Source organism: Neofelis nebulosa, chromosome X, assembly GCF_028018385.1.
Source record: "Neofelis nebulosa isolate mNeoNeb1 chromosome X, mNeoNeb1.pri, whole genome shotgun sequence".
NCBI classification, from domain to species: domain Eukaryota; kingdom Metazoa; phylum Chordata; class Mammalia; order Carnivora; family Felidae; genus Neofelis; species Neofelis nebulosa.
The window spans coordinates 32,771,012-32,792,917 of NC_080800.1; the positions used below are offsets into that span (position 1 = coordinate 32,771,012).

Below are 21,906 nucleotides of genomic sequence, written 5' to 3' on the forward strand. Positions count from 1 at the left end.
AGTACATGAAGGTGCAGATATATTTCTGAGGTAGTGATTTCAGGTTCTTCGGATATTTACCCAGAAGTGAAATACTGGATCTAGTTCTATTTTTATTACTAGTAGTGCATATTGTATTTAGTAGTTCATAGTAGTATTTATATGAGTAGTTCTATTTATAATTTATTGAGGAATTGCCATACTATTTTTCGTAGAGGAATCTCCATACTAGTTTCCAAAGTGGCTGTACCAATTTCCCTTCCCACCAACAGTGCACAAGGGTCCCTTTTTTCCACGACCTCACCAGTGCTTATTATTTCTTATTATTGTCTTTTTGGTGATAGCTATTCTAACAGGTATGAGATGATATTTCATTGTGGTTTTGATTCGCATTTCCCTCACTATGAATGATGTTGAATATCATTTCATGTACCTGTTGGCCATTTGGATGTCTTCTTGGGAAAAAATTTCTATTCAGTTTCTCCGTAATTTTTTAAATCAGTTTTTTCCTACTGAATTGTATGAGTTCTTTATATATTTTGGATATTAGCCCCTTATCAGAGAGATGATTTGCAACTATTTTCTTTTTAAAGAAAATTCCATACATTGCCTTTTCATTTTGTTAACTGTTTCCTTTGCTAAGCAGAAGTTTTTTAGCTTGATGGTTCCTCTTGTTTATTTTTTAATTTGTTGCCTTTGCTTTTGGTGTCAAATCCAAAAAGTCATTACTAAGACTAATGTCAAGAAACTTACCCCCTATGTTTTCTTCTAGGAATTTGATGGTTTCAGTTCTTATATTCAAATTTTAATCCAATTAGAGTTGATTTGTGTGTGTGCTTTAAGATAGGGATCCAGTTTCTTTCGTGTGTAACTGTATAATTTTTCCAACACCATTTGTTGAAGTGACTATTCTTTATCCATTGTATATTCTTGCCTCTTTTGTCATAAACTAGTTGACTATTTATGGGCTTATTTCTATGCTCTGTATTCTGATTCATTGATTTATGTGTCTATACCAATTCCATATTGTGTTGATTACTATAGCTTTGTGAAACAATATGAAATCAGAATGCATGATACCTCCAGCTTTGTTATTCTTTTCCAAAATTTCTTTGGCTGATTGAGTTATTTTGTGTTTCCATACAAATTTGAGGATTGTTTATTCTACTTCTGTTAAAGATACCATTAGAATTTTGATAGGAACTACCTTGAATCTGAATCTACATTGCTTCAAAGAGTATGGACATTTTAAAAATATTAATTCTTCTAGTCTGTGACCATGAAATATGTATTCATTAATTTGTGTCTTCAGTTTCTTTCATCAATGTCTTATAGTTTTCATTGTATAGATTTTTCACCTCCTTGGTAAAATTTATTACTAGTATTTTATTATTTTTGTTACAATTACAAATGGGATTGTTTTTTGTTTGTTTTTTTTTTAATGTTTATTTATTTTTGAGACAGAGAGAGACAGAGCATGAACGGGGGAGGGGCAGAGAGAGAGGGAGACACAGAATTGGAAGCAGGCTCCAGGCTCTGAGCCATCAGCCCAGAGCCCGACGCGGGGCTCGAACTCACGGACCGTGAGATCGTGACCTGAGCCGAAGTCGGACGCTTAACCGACTGAGCCACCCAGGCGCCCCAAATGGGATTGTTTTTAATTTCTCTTTCTAATAGGTGGTTGTTAGTGTATAGAAATGCAACTGATTTTTGTATATTGATTTTGTATCTTGTAGCTTTACTGAATTTGTTTATTAGTTCTAACAGTTTTGGGCTGAAGTCTTCAGGGTTTTCTTCTATTTCTTTTAAATGTTTATATATTTATTTTGAAAGAGAGAGCCCCAGTGCATGTGCATGCATGAGCAGGGGTGGGAGAGAGGGGGAGACAGAAAATCCCAAACCAGCCGAGGTGGGACTCAATCCCAAGAACCATGAGATCATGAGATCATGACCTGAGCTGAAGTCAAGAGTCGGATGCTTAACCAACTAAGCTACACAGGCACTGGGAGGGTTTTCTATATATAATATCATGTTATCTGCAAATAGAGACAGTTTTACTTCTTCCTTCCAATTTCGATGTGTTTTATTTCTTTTTCTTGACTGAATGATCTGGCTAGGACTCCCAGTACTTTATTGAATAGAAGGGATGAGAAAGGTCATCCTTGTCCAATTAAAATGTCACCCTTACAGATACACCCAGAATGTTTGACCAAATATTTAGGTACTCTATGGCCCAGTAAAGTTGACATGTGGAAGCAACCATCACAGTATTATTTTTAAATTTTTTTTCAACGTTTTTTATTTATTTTTGGGACAGAGAGAGACAGAGCATGAACGGGGGAGGGGCAGAGAGAGAGGGAGACACAGAATCGGAAACAGGCTCCAGGCTCCGAGCCATCAGCCCAGAGCCTGACGCGGGGCTCGAACTCACGGACCGCGAGATCGTGACCTGGCTGAAGTCGGACGCTTAACCGACTGCGCCACCCAGGCGCCCCATCACAGTATTATTCATAACACATGCAGAATCAACAAGTGAAAGTTCCAGTGTTATAGTCTATGAAAACTATTTGTTTTGACTTTGAACTCCTGTCATCGTTTAAAAATGTTACAGAATAGTTACACAGCTAGTAGTAGGCAATAAGTTCTTTTTTTTTTTTTTAATTTATTTTTTGTAGTAATCTCTACACCCACCATGGGGCTCAAACTCACAACCCTGAGATCAAAAGTCACATGCTCCTCCGACTGAGCCAGCCAGGCACTCCTAGACAAGAAGTTCTTACTTAGTATCAGTGATTAGCTCTCATTTATTCATTTGTGTATTTTTACTGATCACCTTTTTTATGCTAGGTATTTTTATAGGTATTAATATAAAAACTTGTTCTATAAACTCGTATTTGCATTGTTTTGTAGCTAACTGCTATTCTACGTTCTATATAATCTCTTCTTTTGTTTTTCAATATATGAAATTTATTGTCAAATTGGTTTCCATAAAACACCCAGTGGTCATCCCAAAAGGTGCCCTCCTCAATACCCATCTCCCACCCCCCATCAACCCTCAGTTCTCAATTTTTAAGAGTCTCTTAGGCTTTGGCTCTCTCCCACTCTAACCTCTTTTTTTTTTTCTCAATAAAAACCCTTGGGAAAGTCGGGATAGAAGGAACATACTTAAACATCATAAAAGCCATTTATGAAAAGCCCACAGCTAACATCATCCTCAATGGGGAAAAACTGAGAGCTTTTTCCCTGAGATCAGGAACACGACAGGGATGTCCACTCTCAATGCTGTTGTTTAACATACTGTTGGAAGTTCTAGCATCAGCAATCAGACAACAAAAGGAAATCAAAGGCATCAAGATTGGCAAAGATGAAGTCAAGCTTTCACTTTTTTGCAGATGACCTGATATTATACATGGAAAATCCGATAGACTCCACCAAAAATCTGCTAGAACTAATATATGAATTTAGCAAAGTTGCAGGATACAAAATCAATGTACAGAAATCAGTTGCATTCTTATACACTAATAATGAAGCAACAGAAAGACTAATAAAGAAACTGATCCCATTCACAATTGCACCAAGAAGCATAAAATACCTAGGGATAAATCTAACCAAAGATGTAAAAGATCTGTATGCTGAAAACTATAGAAAGCTTATGAAGGAAATTGAAGAAGATATAAAGAAACGGAAAGACATTCTCTGCTCATGGATTGGAAGAATAAATATTGTCAAAATGTCAATACTACCCAAAGCTATCTACACATTCAATGCAATCCCAATCAAAATTGCACCAGCATTCTTCCTGAAGCTAGAACAAGCAATCCTAAAATTCATATGGAACCACAAAAGGTCCCGAATAGCCAAAATAATTTTGAAGAAGAAGACCAAAGCAGGAGGCATCACAATCCCAGACTTTAGTCTCTACTACAAAGCTGTCATCATCAAGACAGCATGGTATTGGCACAAAAACAGACACATAGACCAATGGAATAGAATAGAAGCCCCAGAACTAGACCCACAAATGTATGGCCAACTCATCTTTGACAAAGCAGGAAAGAACATCCAATGGAAAAAAGACAGTCTCTTTAACAAATGGTGCTGGGAGAACTGGACAGCAACATGCAGAGTGTTGAAACTAGACCACTTTCTCACACCATTCACAAAAATAAACTCAAAATGGATAAAGGACCTGAATGTGAGACAGGAAACCATCAAAACCCTAGAGGAGAAAGCGGGAAAAGACCTCTCTGACCTCAGCCGTAGCAATTTCTTACTCGACACACCCCCAAAGGCAAGGGAATTAAAAGCAAAAATGAACTACTGGGACCTTATGAAGATAAAAAACTTCTGCACAGCAAAGGAAACAACCAACAAAACGAAAAGGCAACCAACGGAATGGGAAAAGATATTTGCAAATGACATATCGGACAAATGGCTAGTATCCAAGATCTATCAAGAGCTCACCAAACTCCACACCTGAAAAACAAATAACCCAGTGAAGAAATGGGCAGAAAACATGAATAGACACTTCTCTAAAGAAGACATCCGGATGGCCAACAGGCACATGAAAAGATGCTCATCGTCGCTCCTCATCAGGGAAATACAAATCAAAACCACATTCAGATATCACCTCACGCCAGTCAGAGTGGCCAAAATGAACAAATCAGGAGACTATAGATGCCGGAGAGGATGTGGAGAAATGGGAACCCTCTTGCACCGTTGGTGGGAATGCAAATTGGTGCAGCCGCTCTGGAAAACAGTGTGGAGGTTCCTCAAAAAATTAAAAACAGACCTACCCTATGACCCAGCAATAACACTGCTAGGAATTTACCCAAGGGATACAGGAGTACTGATGCATAGGGGCACTTGTACCCCAATGTTTATCGCAGCACTCTCAACAATAGCCAAATTGTGGAAAGAGCCTAAATGTCCATCAACTGATGAATGGATAAAGAAATTGTGGTTTATATACACAATGGAATACTACGTGGCAATGAGAAAGAATGAAATCTGGCCCTTTGTAGCAACATGGATGGAACTGGAGGGTATTATGCTAAGTGAAATAAGCCATACAGGGAAAGACAGACACCATATGTTTTCACTCTTATGTGGATCCTGAGAAACTTAACAGAAACCAATGGGAGAGGGGAAGGGAAAAAAAGTTATAGAGAGGGAGGGAGGCAAACATAAGAGACTCTTAAGGACTGAGAACAAACTAAGGGTAGATGGGGGTGGGGGATAGGGGAAAGTGGGTGATGGGCATTGAGGGGGGCAGTTTTGGGGATGAGCACTGGGTGTTGTATGGAAACAATTTGACAATAAATTATATTCTTAAAAAAATGGGCATCTCAAATTTTACATGATATGCTTTCCCACCTTTCCATGTCAGATATGCCTCCAGCAAAAGTCCCCAAATTAATAAATAGCACTACTGTCTACCCAGGTGTTCAAGTCCTAATATCAGAATCTATGTTATTTTCCTCATTTCTCATTCTTCACCTTTGATCCATGAGCAGATCCTATTGATTTATCCAAATCCAACTAGAATTGGTCTCCATTTCATGAGCCTCTGCTCCAGTTCAGATACCAATGTCTTTCATTGGCCTGGCTGCAATATCTCCTGACTGGACTCCCAGCTTCAACTCTCCCCCACGTTCTTCAACGCAGCCAGATTCACTGGCTTAACTTTCAAGGGGGTTTATTCTACTTCATATTCAATATCACAAATTTGAGCTTCAGTCTTGTCCAGGCATTCTTCAGCCCTTCTAAAAAGGTAATTTTGATTTTTTTTTTTGGGGGGGGGGGGGGTACCATGTTACTTTAATGGAAGGGCACAATTGAAGGAAAAAATATATTTGGATGTTTTGTAAGGGCAATAAGCATGTCCAGTTTGGTGACCTACGAACTCACTCCCCTGTCTATGGGAAAGCCAGTCTAAGGCTCAGTTTATCACCGTTGCCCTGGGTAGGTTGTTGAAGAGATACTCTGCCATGCTGGCTTCTGGGGTCTCCACCTTGCTCCCCAGTTACTGTCAACAAATACTAGTGGTGCCTGGGTGGCTAAGTTGGTTAAGCGTCTGATTTTGGCTCAGGTCATGACCTCACGGTTTGTGAGTTCCAGACCTGTGTCAGGCTCTGTGCTGACAGCTCAGAGCCTGGAGCCTGCTTAGGATTCTGTGTCTCCTCTCTCTGCCCCTCCCCAACCTGTGCTCTATGTCTCTCAAAAAATAAGTGTAAAAAAAATTTTTTTAAATGTTAACAAACATTAATATTTGCTTATATTAGTAAACTAAAGATTTTCTAGTAAAATTTAACAACCCTTTATTTTAATCCCTCCCCAATCCCATTCCCTCTGCTTTCTCCAGAGGCAACCCCAACTGTGACTGTCAGGTCATGTTTTTATACTTTTATCATGGCACAGGCTCCCATCCATATTCACCAGGGCTCCATCCATCCCACCCCACTCCACCCCACCCCCATATACCTTCAGCATTTATAAGGAGAAGATTGCTTTTTGTGTTTTCCAGGGTCCCATCCACCTCCCACCTTCTCCCTCCACCTTGGGAGATCCTGAGCCTGTGTGTGGATGGGGCATGGGTGGGTGGAGCGACTCCTGGAAAGGTGAGAAATTTCCACACACAAATCACCCAGAGGACCTTTATTTCTTTAGGAACCAAATAACTGTATTGAAACCAAATAACTTTATTTATTTATGGCAAAACTGGAAGAAGAAACTGGATTTGCAAGCGCAATACTGCAAAATGCATGCCCGGCATGGTGACCAGGGGAAGTCACCATGCACCCTGTGGCTATGGGAAGGCAGTCCCAACTCAGTGCTTGTCGCTGTTGCCCAGGGTGAGCTTGTCAAAGAGGTACTCTGCCATGCCGGTTTCCGGGGCCCCCATCTTGCGCAGGCTGGTGATGTAGCCCCCCAGCTCTTTGATGACCTTGACTTGCTCGTGCAGGTAGTTGGTCTCCAGGAAGCTGCACAGATGGGCGTCGTTCTTGTCGGTGGCCAGCTGGTGCAGGTCGAGCAGGCTCTGGTTCAGGCTCTTCTCCAGGTGAAAGGCGCACTCCATGGCGTTGAGGCCGCTCTCCCAGTTGTCGCGGTCAGGCCTCACGATGTCGTGGAGGCGGATGCGGCCCCCACGCTGGTTCTGCAGCTGCATCAGCTTCTCGGCATGCTGGCTCTCCTCGTGGGACTGGCGCAGGAAGAACTTGGAGAAATTCTCCAGGGCCACGTCGGCGCGGTCGAAATAGAAGGCCATCGACAGGTACACGTAGGAGGCGTAGAGCTCCAGGTTGATCTGGCTGTTGATGGCGGCCTCGCATTCGGGGTGGTAGTTCTGGCGCACTTGAGAGGACGGCGCGGTGGCCATGGCTGGCGGCGCTGGCACCAAGGTGAAGGCGAAGGCGGCTCAGAAACGAGGGCGGCGAGGCGGAAGGCGGTGGCGGCGGGTCTCCGGCGCTTTTTCAGAGTAGCCGACCAGGCAGGCCTGGCGGCAGTCTCCGAGATGCGGCTGGAATGAAGTCCGTTACTCCGGAGGTGGGGGTTTGAATCCGTTACGCGAATCCGTTACGTGAAGGGGCGTGGTCACGAAGGCGGGGGAGGGGTGGTGGGCGGGGCGCCGTGTTCAACGTGCCATCTGTGCCTGCGTGAGGCACGAGGCCCAGAGCAGCTCCACGCTGTCTTGAAGCCATTTTTAAAACTATCTTTTTTAAATATATATTTAATATAGTTTAATATATTGCTGTGATATGTGAATATATTTCATGAGAAAAAACCACAGGATTTTTTATTTTTTACCTGTTTTTTCCAAACATTCATAAAATAACTCTTGAGATACAATTCATATGCTATAACATTCACCTTTTGAAAGTATCTACATGGTTTATAGTATATTCATGGTGTTAGGCAACCATCACCACAATCTAATTTCATAGTTTCATCACTCCTGGCCTAGCAGCTCTGGAGCTCTGGGCTGGAACTGGAAGGTCCGTCCATTACCCAGGAGTTGGGAGAGGGGTGAGGATCCGTTAAAGGATTTTTGTGGTCCGAGGGAAAGGGCCCCGGGACTGTGGAGGGGCTAGGGGGCGGGGCCGGGGCGGGGTGGAGCTCGAGCGCTGTTCGAGGTTTTAAGGAGCCTGGGTGACACAGGGAGAACAGGGAGACACTGCGCTGAGCATTTTAATATTTTAAAATGTTACTCATGAATGTAAGGGCAACGGTTTTGAGTTAATCACATGCATGGTTTCTTTGAACAATTTACATGAATACTGTCCTGATGTGATTGTGCATTAAATACGGTGCTTTTGTGGTATCATTGGTATATTTAGTATCATAAGGCTTTATTTGGATGGCAGCTATCCTCTGTGGCTCAACATCCATGATGTTGACACTTCTGATAGCCTCCTCACTCAGTTCCTAGACCTTACTAGTTTCAGTGACTTCACTTCTCTCCTATTCGTGGTCAGGTTCAGATTTTTCTGCCGGCAGAACAGCACCTCCAAAATCTCAGCGAGTCTTTCTACCTCTCGATCTTCCACTGTTTTTGCATTTGTTCCTCATTCCCTTTATTCTCTCCCATTTCACAAACTTTCAGCTTAGTTTTAAAAACACATTCCTTCTGCCCTGTCTGGATCCCAATATGGACAATGTCAGTGATCTCTTCACTGACATCCTGGATTTGCTCACTCCCTTTTACCTGGCCTGCTAATTCCCTTCCTCCTGGGTAAATTCAGGTTTCTCTTTTCTCTCACAGGAAACAAAAGGTTTAGTTGCATTCATAAGTATTTTTTAATGTTGATTTATTAATTTTGAGAGAGAGAGAGCAAACAGAAGGGCAGAGAGAGAATCCCAAGCAGACTCCACACTGCCAGTGAAGAGCCAGATGTGGGGCTCATCCTCACCAATGGTGAGATCATGACCTGAGCTGATAACAAGCGTCCACCACTTAGCCAAATGAGCCACCCAGACACCCCACCTAGGTGCTTTTTTTTTTCACCTGGGTGTATTCTTAAAGAAAGCACTACTAACCATGTGGTTGTGTTCCTCCTCTCCAACCTCATCTGTACTTTCATTGCCACTCAGCAAGCCTTTTATTTATTTATTTTTAATCTCTCAGGTATGTTCTACAAAATGAGCCACAGTGGTAAGGAATACCACTGATTTCAAATTGCCTCTTATTCATTCATTCAACAAATATTTATTGATTACCTAATATAGCCCAGGCACTGATTTGTGACTTGAGCATACATTAGTAACAAAGACAGAAGTGTCTGTTCCAGGGGGGTTTGCAGCCTAGGGGAGAAGCAGACCAAACAAACACAAAACTGCCGTCTTTCCCCCCTTATTGTTGCAAGTGCATACATACAAGATATTACACATTTGTATGGAAATTTAAAAAAACAATATATTCTTAGAATTCATGGATATTATAGTGGAAAATATAAGATCAATGTAGGTAGTATCTATACCTAATTTGTGTATTAATTGAACAACCATTTATGTACTCCAAATATATATCAGACACTGTTTGATTCTGGAGATCTACAGAAGAATCAAACGTGGCCTCCATTCTCAAGATACAAGATAGTGACACATTATTATAATTGCTCTCAAATAAAATTAGTATAAAATGCCTATTTTCACGGAAAGGATTAATCCAATGGCTCTAACTGATGCACCTTGGGGGGGGGGGTCTTTTTATTCCTCTTTGGAAGTTTATACTATTTTATAATCAGTTTTTATGAAGAAAGCAAAGAATCAAGTATCAAATGTCCCAGTATAAACTTCTCTAGAAGGTAATTGTTGATTCTGTAAAGAAATGGAATAATAACGCCGTCTACTTGATAAATTGATTTTTTTAATTTAATTTTTTTTTCATTTACATCCAAGTTAGCATATAGTGTAACAATGATTTCAGGAGTAGATTCTTTAATGCCCCTTACCCATTTACCCTAGCCCCCCTCCCACAACCCCTCCAGTAACCCTGTTTGTTCTCCATATTTAAGAATCTCTTATGTTTTGTCCCCCTCCCTGTTTTTATATTATTTTTGCTTCTTTTCTCTTGTGTTCATCTGTTCTGTATCTTAAAGTCCTCGTATGAGTGAAGTCCTATGACTTTTGTCTTTCTGACTAATTTCACTTAGCATAATATTCTCTAGTTCCATCCACATAGTTGCAAGTGGCAAGATTTCATTCTTTTTGATTGCCAAGCAATACTCCAGTGTGTGTGTGTGTGTGTGTGTGTGTGTGTGTGTGTATACCACATCTTTATCCATTCATCCATCTATGGACATTTGGGCTCTTTCCATACTTTGGCTCTTGTTGATAGTGCTGCTATAAACATGGGGGTGCATGTGCCCCTTCAAAACAGCATACCTATATCCCTTGGATAAATACCTAGTAGTGCAGTTGCTGGGTCATAGGGTAGTTCTGTTTTTAGTGTTTTGAGGAACCTCCCTACTGTTTTCCAGAGTGGCTGCAACAGCTTGCATTCCCACCAACAATGCAAAAGAGATCCTCTCTCTCCACATCCTCACCCACGTCTGTTGTTGCCCGAGTTGTTAATGTTAGCCATTCTGACAGGTGTGAGGTGGTATCTCATTGTGGTTTTGATTTGTATTTCCCTGATGATGAGTGATGTTGAGCATGTTTTCATATGTCACTTGGCCATCTGGATGTCTTCGTTGGAGAAGTGTCTATTCATGTCTTCTGCCTATTTCTTCACTGGATTATTTGTTTTTTGGGTGTTAAGTTTGGTAAGTTCTTTATAAATTTTGGATACTAACCTTTTATCTGATATGTCGTTTACAAATATCTTCTCCCATTCTGTCAATTGCCTTTTAGTTTTGGTCATTGTTTCCTTCACTGTGCAGAAGCTTTTTATTTTGATGAGGTCCCAATAGTTCATTTTGGCTTTTGTTTCCCTTGCCTCCGGAGACATGTTGAGTAAGAAGTTGCTGCAGCCAAGATCAAAGAGGTTTTTGCCTGCTTTCTCTTAGAGGATTTTGATGGCTTCCTGTCTTCAAATTAGGTCTTTCATCCATTTTGAGTTAATTTTTGCGTATGGTGTAAGAACGTAGTCCAGGTTCATTTTTTCTGCATGTCGCTATCCAGTTTTTCCAGCACCACTTGCTGGAGAGACTGTCTTTATTCCATTGGATATTCTTTCCTGCTTTGCTAAAGATTAGTTGGCCATACAATAAGTTGATTTTAATGAGAAAATCACACACTAGAACTGGAAAAGAACTACATGATCAGTTCTCAATGATATAAAATTTTATTCCATATTTGCTTAACACAAGTGCTTTGTCTTCATAGAATTGTAGACTTGCAAAATTTCCTTGTGTGATTCCATTGTAGACTTCACTGTAAGAATCTATTTAAAGAAGTCTTGATTTTGTGGAATATTTCCTTATTATATTCCCAATATTTAATAATGAAATTAACCCTACAATTTGACTCTGTAAATATTTTAAATAATAATGTCATTGAATAGTTTTATGTGTACCATGTACTAACGGGTGCTAAGAGCGTATCTCAGATATTTCATCCCTCATCATTACCTCCTAGGGAAGTAGGTAACAGTAAAATATATAACTAAGAGAAACATAAGACATAAAAATCAACTCTTCTAAGAGAAAATCAACAAATAAGCATGGACTAGGACCTCAAATTTCCACAAAGAAAATATGTATATGTATAAACAAAAACATTCCATCCATTTTTTTTCTTTAGTAGGAATATAAAATTAAATCCAAACATAGAATGGAAAAACTTTAGAGCGGATTATGTTTTTTATAATTTTTTTAAATATTTATTTATTTTAGAAAGAGAGAGAGAAAGAAAACGAGCATGAGCAGGGGAGGGGCAGAGAGGGAGATGCAGAACCCAAAGTGGACTCCAGGCTCTGAGCTGTCAGCACAGAGCCTGACGTGGGGCTTGAAGCCACAAACTGCAAGATCATGACCTGAGCTGAAATCGGACACTTAACTGATTGAGCTACCCAAGTGCCCCTAGAGCAGATCATGTTTTTAAAAAATATGATTATAGGACCATAAAATGAAATGTTTCTAGTCAGTATCTGTGTTAGGGTTCTCCAGAAAGAATACATGTATATATGAATGTGTGTATATATAGTATATATATATATATATATATATATATATATATATATGTATACACACACACATATACACCTAATTATAAGAACTTGGCTTGTATGGAAGTGTTGAATCACAAACTTGTGCACCTGAAAATAACATTACACTGTATGTTAACTAACTGGAATTTAAATTAAAACTAACTACATTAATTAATTAATTGGGATGGGGGAGAAATTGGTACATGCAATTATAGAGGTTGACAAGTCCCAGGAGCTACAGTCAGCAAACTGGAGACTCAGTGGAGATGATGGCCAGCAGCATTAAGAACCATGAGGAATTGATTTTCAGTTTAAGTTTGAAGGCTAGAAAATACTAATGTCCCGGATTGAAGGAAGTCAGGGAGGAGGATTTCCCTCTTACTCAAGGGAGGGTCAGCTTTTTTGTTCTTTTCCGGCCTTCAGCTGATTGCCCTCCCAGGGGTGAGACTCACCCAATCTACCAATTCAAAATTTTTTAAGGCAAGGTGTTTTTTCAGTTTTACTGAGACATATAGGCATTGTATTAGTCCAAGATGTACAACATAATGATTATATATATATATATATATATATATATATATATATATATATACACACACATATATATAGCCAAATGATTGCCACAATAAGTTTGTTAACACTAATTACTTCAAACAGTTACAATTTTTTTGTCTTATGATAAGAACTGTTAAGATTTACTCTTTTAACAACTTTGAAATATACAATACGGTATTGTTAACTGTAGGCACAATGCTGTACATTACATCCCCTAAACATATTTATCTTACAACTGGACATTTTTATCTTTTGACCACCTTTACCCATTTCCCCTACTCCCCATCACCACCCCCCATCTCTGGCAACCACCAATATGTTCTCTGTGGGTTTGGGTTTTTTGGATTCCACTTATAAGTGAAATCATAAAGTATTTGTCACTGTTTGGCTTATCTCAGCATAATGCCCTCAAAGTCCATCTATGCTGCCACAATTGGTAGGTTCTCCCTTTTTTATGGCTAAATAATATTCCATTGTATATATGTTACAATTTCTTTACTCATCCATTGATAGATACTAAGGTCATTTCCATGCCTTGTCTATTATAAATAATGCTTCAGTACATGAAGGTGCAGATATATTTCTGAGGTAGTGATTTCAGGTTCTTCGGATATTTACCCAGAAGTGAAATACTGGATCTAGTTCTATTTTTATTACTAGTAGTGCATATTGTATTTAGTAGTTCATAGTAGTATTTATATGAGTAGTTCTATTTATAATTTATTGAGGAATTGCCATACTATTTTTCGTAGAGGAATCTCCATACTAGTTTCCAAAGTGGCTGTACCAATTTCCCTTCCCACCAACAGTGCACAAGGGTCCCTTTTTTCCACGACCTCACCAGTGCTTATTATTTCTTATTATTGTCTTTTTGGTGATAGCTATTCTAACAGGTATGAGATGATATTTCATTGTGGTTTTGATTCGCATTTCCCTCACTATGAATGATGTTGAATATCATTTCATGTACCTGTTGGCCATTTGGATGTCTTCTTGGGAAAAAATTTCTATTCAGTTTCTCCGTAATTTTTTAAATCAGTTTTTTCCTACTGAATTGTATGAGTTCTTTATATATTTTGGATATTAGCCCCTTATCAGAGAGATGATTTGCAACTATTTTCTTTTTAAAGAAAATTCCATACATTGCCTTTTCATTTTGTTAACTGTTTCCTTTGCTAAGCAGAAGTTTTTTAGCTTGATGGTTCCTCTTGTTTATTTTTTAATTTGTTGCCTTTGCTTTTGGTGTCAAATCCAAAAAGTCATTACTAAGACTAATGTCAAGAAACTTACCCCCTATGTTTTCTTCTAGGAATTTGATGGTTTCAGTTCTTATATTCAAATTTTAATCCAATTAGAGTTGATTTTTGTGTGTGCTTTAAGATAGGGATCCAGTTTCTTTCGTGTGTAACTGTATAATTTTTCCAACACCATTTGTTGAAGTGACTATTCTTTATCCATTGTATATTCTTGCCTCTTTTGTCATAAACTAGTTGACTATTTATGGGCTTATTTCTATGCTCTGTATTCTGATTCATTGATTTATGTGTCTATACCAATTCCATATTGTGTTGATTACTATAGCTTTGTGAAACAATATGAAATCAGAATGCATGATACCTCCAGCTTTGTTATTCTTTTCCAAAATTTCTTTGGCTGATTGAGTTATTTTGTGTTTCCATACAAATTTGAGGATTGTTTATTCTACTTCTGTTAAAGATACCATTAGAATTTTGATAGGAACTACCTTGAATCTGAATCTACATTGCTTCAAAGAGTATGGACATTTTAAAAATATTAATTCTTCTAGTCTGTGACCATGAAATATGTATTCATTAATTTGTGTCTTCAGTTTCTTTCATCAATGTCTTATAGTTTTCATTGTATAGATTTTTCACCTCCTTGGTAAAATTTATTACTAGTATTTTATTATTTTTGTTACAATTACAAATGGGATTGTTTTTTGTTTGTTTTTTTTTTAATGTTTATTTATTTTTGAGACAGAGAGAGACAGAGCATGAACGGGGGAGGGGCAGAGAGAGAGGGAGACACAGAATTGGAAGCAGGCTCCAGGCTCTGAGCCATCAGCCCAGAGCCCGACGCGGGGCTCGAACTCACGGACCGTGAGATCGTGACCTGAGCCGAAGTCGGACGCTTAACCGACTGAGCCACCCAGGCGCCCCAAATGGGATTGTTTTTAATTTCTCTTTCTAATAGGTGGTTGTTAGTGTATAGAAATGCAACTGATTTTTGTATATTGATTTTGTATCTTGTAGCTTTACTGAATTTGTTTATTAGTTCTAACAGTTTTGGGCTGAAGTCTTCAGGGTTTTCTTCTATTTCTTTTAAATGTTTATATATTTATTTTGAAAGAGAGAGCCCCAGTGCATGTGCATGCATGAGCAGGGGTGGGAGAGAGGGGGAGACAGAAAATCCCAAACCAGCCGAGGTGGGACTCAATCCCAAGAACCATGAGATCATGAGATCATGACCTGAGCTGAAGTCAAGAGTCGGATGCTTAACCAACTAAGCTACACAGGCACTGGGAGGGTTTTCTATATATAATATCATGTTATCTGCAAATAGAGACAGTTTTACTTCTTCCTTCCAATTTCGATGTGTTTTATTTCTTTTTCTTGACTGAATGATCTGGCTAGGACTCCCAGTACTTTATTGAATAGAAGGGATGAGAAAGGTCATCCTTGTCCAATTAAAATGTCACCCTTACAGATACACCCAGAATGTTTGACCAAATATTTAGGTACTCTATGGCCCAGTAAAGTTGACATGTGGAAGCAACCATCACAGTATTATTTTTAAATTTTTTTTCAACGTTTTTTATTTATTTTTGGGACAGAGAGAGACAGAGCATGAACGGGGGAGGGGCAGAGAGAGAGGGAGACACAGAATCGGAAACAGGCTCCAGGCTCCGAGCCATCAGCCCAGAGCCTGACGCGGGGCTCGAACTCACGGACCGCGAGATCGTGACCTGGCTGAAGTCGGACGCTTAACCGACTGCGCCACCCAGGCGCCCCATCACAGTATTATTCATAACACATGCAGAATCAACAAGTGAAAGTTCCAGTGTTATAGTCTATGAAAACTATTTGTTTTGACTTTGAACTCCTGTCATCGTTTAAAAATGTTACAGAATAGTTACACAGCTAGTAGTAGGCAATAAGTTCTTTTTTTTTTTTTTAATTTATTTTTTGTAGTAATCTCTACACCCACCATGGGGCTCAAACTCACAACCCTGAGATCAAAAGTCACATGCTCCTCCGACTGAGCCAGCCAGGCACTCCTAGACAAGAAGTTCTTACTTAGTATCAGTGATTAGCTCTCATTTATTCATTTGTGTATTTTTACTGATCACCTTTTTTATGCTAGGTATTTTTATAGGTATTAATATAAAAACTTGTTCTATAAACTCGTATTTGCATTGTTTTGTAGCTAACTGCTATTCTACGTTCTATATAATCTCTTCTTTTGTTTTTCAATATATGAAATTTATTGTCAAATTGGTTTCCATAAAACACCCAGTGGTCATCCCAAAAGGTGCCCTCCTCAATACCCATCTCCCACCCCCCATCAACCCTCAGTTCTCAATTTTTAAGAGTCTCTTAGGCTTTGGCTCTCTCCCACTCTAACCTCTTTTTTTTTTTCTCAATAAAAACCCTTGGGAAAGTCGGGATAGAAGGAACATACTTAAACATCATAAAAGCCATTTATGAAAAGCCCACAGCTAACATCATCCTCAATGGGGAAAAACTGAGAGCTTTTTCCCTGAGATCAGGAACACGACAGGGATGTCCACTCTCAATGCTGTTGTTTAACATACTGTTGGAAGTTCTAGCATCAGCAATCAGACAACAAAAGGAAATCAAAGGCATCAAGATTGGCAAAGATGAAGTCAAGCTTTCACTTTTTTGCAGATGACCTGATATTATACATGGAAAATCCGATAGACTCCACCAAAAATCTGCTAGAACTAATATATGAATTTAGCAAAGTTGCAGGATACAAAATCAATGTACAGAAATCAGTTGCATTCTTATACACTAATAATGAAGCAACAGAAAGACTAATAAAGAAACTGATCCCATTCACAATTGCACCAAGAAGCATAAAATACCTAGGGATAAATCTAACCAAAGATGTAAAAGATCTGTATGCTGAAAACTATAGAAAGCTTATGAAGGAAATTGAAGAAGATATAAAGAAACGGAAAGACATTCTCTGCTCATGGATTGGAAGAATAAATATTGTCAAAATGTCAATACTACCCAAAGCTATCTACACATTCAATGCAATCCCAATCAAAATTGCACCAGCATTCTTCCTGAAGCTAGAACAAGCAATCCTAAAATTCATATGGAACCACAAAAGGTCCCGAATAGCCAAAATAATTTTGAAGAAGAAGACCAAAGCAGGAGGCATCACAATCCCAGACTTTAGTCTCTACTACAAAGCTGTCATCATCAAGACAGCATGGTATTGGCACAAAAACAGACACATAGACCAATGGAATAGAATAGAAGCCCCAGAACTAGACCCACAAATGTATGGCCAACTCATCTTTGACAAAGCAGGAAAGAACATCCAATGGAAAAAAGACAGTCTCTTTAACAAATGGTGCTGGGAGAACTGGACAGCAACATGCAGAGTGTTGAAACTAGACCACTTTCTCACACCATTCACAAAAATAAACTCAAAATGGATAAAGGACCTGAATGTGAGACAGGAAACCATCAAAACCCTAGAGGAGAAAGCGGGAAAAGACCTCTCTGACCTCAGCCGTAGCAATTTCTTACTCGACACACCCCCAAAGGCAAGGGAATTAAAAGCAAAAATGAACTACTGGGACCTTATGAAGATAAAAAACTTCTGCACAGCAAAGGAAACAACCAACAAAACGAAAAGGCAACCAACGGAATGGGAAAAGATATTTGCAAATGACATATCGGACAAATGGCTAGTATCCAAGATCTATCAAGAGCTCACCAAACTCCACACCTGAAAAACAAATAACCCAGTGAAGAAATGGGCAGAAAACATGAATAGACACTTCTCTAAAGAAGACATCCGGATGGCCAACAGGCACATGAAAAGATGCTCATCGTCGCTCCTCATCAGGGAAATACAAATCAAAACCACATTCAGATATCACCTCACGCCAGTCAGAGTGGCCAAAATGAACAAATCAGGAGACTATAGATGCCGGAGAGGATGTGGAGAAATGGGAACCCTCTTGCACCGTTGGTGGGAATGCAAATTGGTGCAGCCGCTCTGGAAAACAGTGTGGAGGTTCCTCAAAAAATTAAAAACAGACCTACCCTATGACCCAGCAATAACACTGCTAGGAATTTACCCAAGGGATACAGGAGTACTGATGCATAGGGGCACTTGTACCCCAATGTTTATCGCAGCACTCTCAACAATAGCCAAATTGTGGAAAGAGCCTAAATGTCCATCAACTGATGAATGGATAAAGAAATTGTGGTTTATATACACAATGGAATACTACGTGGCAATGAGAAAGAATGAAATCTGGCCCTTTGTAGCAACATGGATGGAACTGGAGGGTATTATGCTAAGTGAAATAAGCCATACAGGGAAAGACAGACACCATATGTTTTCACTCTTATGTGGATCCTGAGAAACTTAACAGAAACCAATGGGAGAGGGGAAGGGAAAAAAAGTTATAGAGAGGGAGGGAGGCAAACATAAGAGACTCTTAAGGACTGAGAACAAACTAAGGGTAGATGGGGGTGGGGGATAGGGGAAAGTGGGTGATGGGCATTGAGGGGGGCAGTTTTGGGGATGAGCACTGGGTGTTGTATGGAAACAATTTGACAATAAATTATATTCTTAAAAAAATGGGCATCTCAAATTTTACATGATATGCTTTCCCACCTTTCCATGTCAGATATGCCTCCAGCAAAAGTCCCCAAATTAATAAATAGCACTACTGTCTACCCAGGTGTTCAAGTCCTAATATCAGAATCTATGTTATTTTCCTCATTTCTCATTCTTCACCTTTGATCCATGAGCAGATCCTATTGATTTATCCAAATCCAACTAGAATTGGTCTCCATTTCATGAGCCTCTGCTCCAGTTCAGATACCAATGTCTTTCATTGGCCTGGCTGCAATATCTCCTGACTGGACTCCCAGCTTCAACTCTCCCCCACGTTCTTCAACGCAGCCAGATTCACTGGCTTAACTTTCAAGGGGGTTTATTCTACTTCATATTCAATATCACAAATTTGAGCTTCAGTCTTGTCCAGGCATTCTTCAGCCCTTCTAAAAAGGTAATTTTGATTTTTTTTTTTTTGGGGGGGGGGTACCATGTTACTTTAATGGAAGGGCACAATTGAAGGAAAAAATATATTTGGATGTTTTGTAAGGGCAATAAGCATGTCCAGTTTGGTGACCTACGAACTCACTCCCCTGTCTATGGGAAAGCCAGTCTAAGGCTCAGTTTATCACCGTTGCCCTGGGTAGGTTGTTGAAGAGATACTCTGCCATGCTGGCTTCTGGGGTCTCCACCTTGCTCCCCAGTTACTGTCAACAAATACTAGTGGTGCCTGGGTGGCTAAGTTGGTTAAGCGTCTGATTTTGGCTCAGGTCATGACCTCACAGTTTGTGAGTTCCAGACCTGTGTCAGGCTCTGTGCTGACAGCTCAGAGCCTGGAGCCTGCTTAGGATTCTGTGTCTCCTCTCTCTGCCCCTCCCCAACCTGTGCTCTATGTCTCTCAAAAAATAAGTGTAAAAAAAATTTTTTTAAATGTTAACAAACATTAATATTTGCTTATATTAGTAAACTAAAGATTTTCTAGTAAAATTTAACAACCCTTTATTTTAATCCCTCCCCAATCCCATTCCCTCTGCTTTCTCCAGAGGCAACCCCAACTGTGACTGTCAGGTCATGTTTTTATACTTTTATCATGGCACAGGCTCCCATCCATATTCACCAGGGCTCCATCCATCCCACCCCACTCCACCCCACCCCCATATACCTTCAGCATTTATAAGGAGAAGATTGCTTTTTGTGTTTTCCAGGGTCCCATCCACCTCCCACCTTCTCCCTCCACCTTGGGAGATCCTGAGCCTGTGTGTGGATGGGGCATGGGTGGGTGGAGCGACTCCTGGAAAGGTGAGAAATTTCCACACACAAATCACCCAGAGGACCTTTATTTCTTTAGGAACCAAATAACTGTATTGAAACCAAATAACTTTATTTATTTATGGCAAAACTGGAAGAAGAAACTGGATTTGCAAGCGCAATACTGCAAAATGCATGCCCGGCATGGTGACCAGGGGAAGTCACCATGCACCCTGTGGCTATGGGAAGGCAGTCCCAACTCAGTGCTTGTCGCTGTTGCCCAGGGTGAGCTTGTCAAAGAGGTACTCTGCCATGCCGGTTTCCGGGGCCCCCATCTTGCGCAGGCTGGTGATGTAGCCCCCCAGCTCTTTGATGACCTTGACTTGCTCGTGCAGGTAGTTGGTCTCCAGGAAGCTGCACAGATGGGCGTCGTTCTTGTCGGTGGCCAGCTGGTGCAGGTCGAGCAGGCTCTGGTTCAGGCTCTTCTCCAGGTGAAAGGCGCACTCCATGGCGTTGAGGCCGCTCTCCCAGTTGTCGCGGTCAGGCCTCACGATGTCGTGGAGGCGGATGCGGCCCCCACGCTGGTTCTGCAGCTGCATCAGCTTCTCGGCATGCTGGCTCTCCTCGTGGGACTGGCGCAGGAAGAACTTGGAGAAATTCTCCAGGGCCACGTCGGCGCGGTCGAAATAGAAGGCCATCGACAGGTACACGTAGGAGGCGTAGAGCTCCAGGTTGATCTGGCTGTTGATGGCGGCCTCGCATTCGGGGTGGTAGTTCTGGCGCACTTGAGAGGACGGCGCGGTGGCCATGGCTGGCGGCGCTGGCACCAAGGTGAAGGCGAAGGCGGCTCAGAAACGAGGGCGGCGAGGCGGAAGGCGGTGGCGGCGGGTCTCCGGCGCTTTTTCAGAGTAGCCGACCAGGCAGGCCTGGCGGCAGTCTCCGAGATGCGGCTGGAATGAAGTCCGTTACTCCGGAGGTGGGGGTTTGAATCCGTTACGCGAATCCGTTACGTGAAGGGGCGTGGTCACGAAGGCGGGGGAGGGGTGGTGGGCGGGGCGCCGTGTTCAACGTGCCATCTGTGCCTGCGTGAGGCACGAGGCCCAGAGCAGCTCCACGCTGTCTTGAAGCCATTTTTAAAACTATCTTTTTTAAATATATATTTAATATAGTTTAATATATTGCTGTGATATGTGAATATATTTCATGAGAAAAAACCACAGGATTTTTTATTTTTTACCTGTTTTTTCCAAACATTCATAAAATAACTCTTGAGATACAATTCATATGCTATAACATTCACCTTTTGAAAGTATCTACATGGTTTATAGTATATTCATGGTGTTAGGCAACCATCACCACAATCTAATTTCATAGTTTCATCACTCCTGGCCTAGCAGCTCTGGAGCTCTGGGCTGGAACTGGAAGGTCCGTCCATTACCCAGGAGTTGGGAGAGGGGTGAGGATCCGTTAAAGGATTTTTGTGGTCCGAGGGAAAGGGCCCCGGGACTGTGGAGGGGCTAGGGGGCGGGGCCGGGGCGGGGTGGAGCTCGAGCGCTGTTCGAGGTTTTAAGGAGCCTGAGTGACACAGGGAGAACAGGGAGACACTGCGCTGAGCATTTTAATATTTTAAAATGTTACTCATGAATGTAAGGGCAACGGTTTTGAGTTAATCACATGCATGGTTTCTTTGAACAATTTACATGAATACTGTCCTGATGTGATTGTGCATTAAATACGGTGCTTTTGTGGTATCATTGGTATATTTAGTATCATAAGGCTTTATTTGGATGGCAGCTATCCTCTGTGGCTCAACATCCATGATGTTGACACTTCTGATAGCCTCCTCACTCAGTTCCTAGACCTTACTAGTTTCAGTGACTTCACTTCTCTCCTATTCGTGGTCAGGTTCAGATTTTTCTGCCGGCAGAACAGCACCTCCAAAATCTCAGCGAGTCTTTCTACCTCTCGATCTTCCACTGTTTTTGCATTTGTTCCTCATTCCCTTTATTCTCTCCCATTTCACAAACTTTCAGCTTAGTTTTAAAAACACATTCCTTCTGCCCTGTCTGGATCCCAATATGGACAATGTCAGTGATCTCTTCACTGACATCCTGGATTTGCTCACT

At 40.8% G+C, this 21,906-nt stretch overlaps 3 protein-coding genes across 3 annotated transcripts in view; 1 reads left to right on the plus strand and 2 right to left on the minus strand.

Annotated features, from left to right (window-relative positions):
- The window catches only part of PRRG1 (proline rich and Gla domain 1), a 496,749-nt gene that overhangs the window by 150,269 nt on the left and 324,574 nt on the right, over positions 1-21,906 (plus strand). The gene's annotated exons all lie outside the window — the stretch shown is intronic.
- On the minus strand, positions 6,626-7,532 carry LOC131503053 (ferritin heavy chain-like). Its single transcript, XM_058714394.1, has one exon. The coding sequence runs from the start codon at positions 7,352-7,354 to the stop codon at positions 6,806-6,808; it is 549 nt and encodes a 182-aa protein (XP_058570377.1). The 5' UTR covers positions 7,355-7,532; the 3' UTR covers positions 6,626-6,805.
- Positions 19,861-20,767, minus strand: LOC131503050 (ferritin heavy chain-like). Its single transcript, XM_058714391.1, has one exon. It carries the CDS (start codon positions 20,587-20,589, stop codon positions 20,041-20,043), a length of 549 nt encoding a protein of 182 aa, XP_058570374.1. The 5' UTR covers positions 20,590-20,767; the 3' UTR covers positions 19,861-20,040.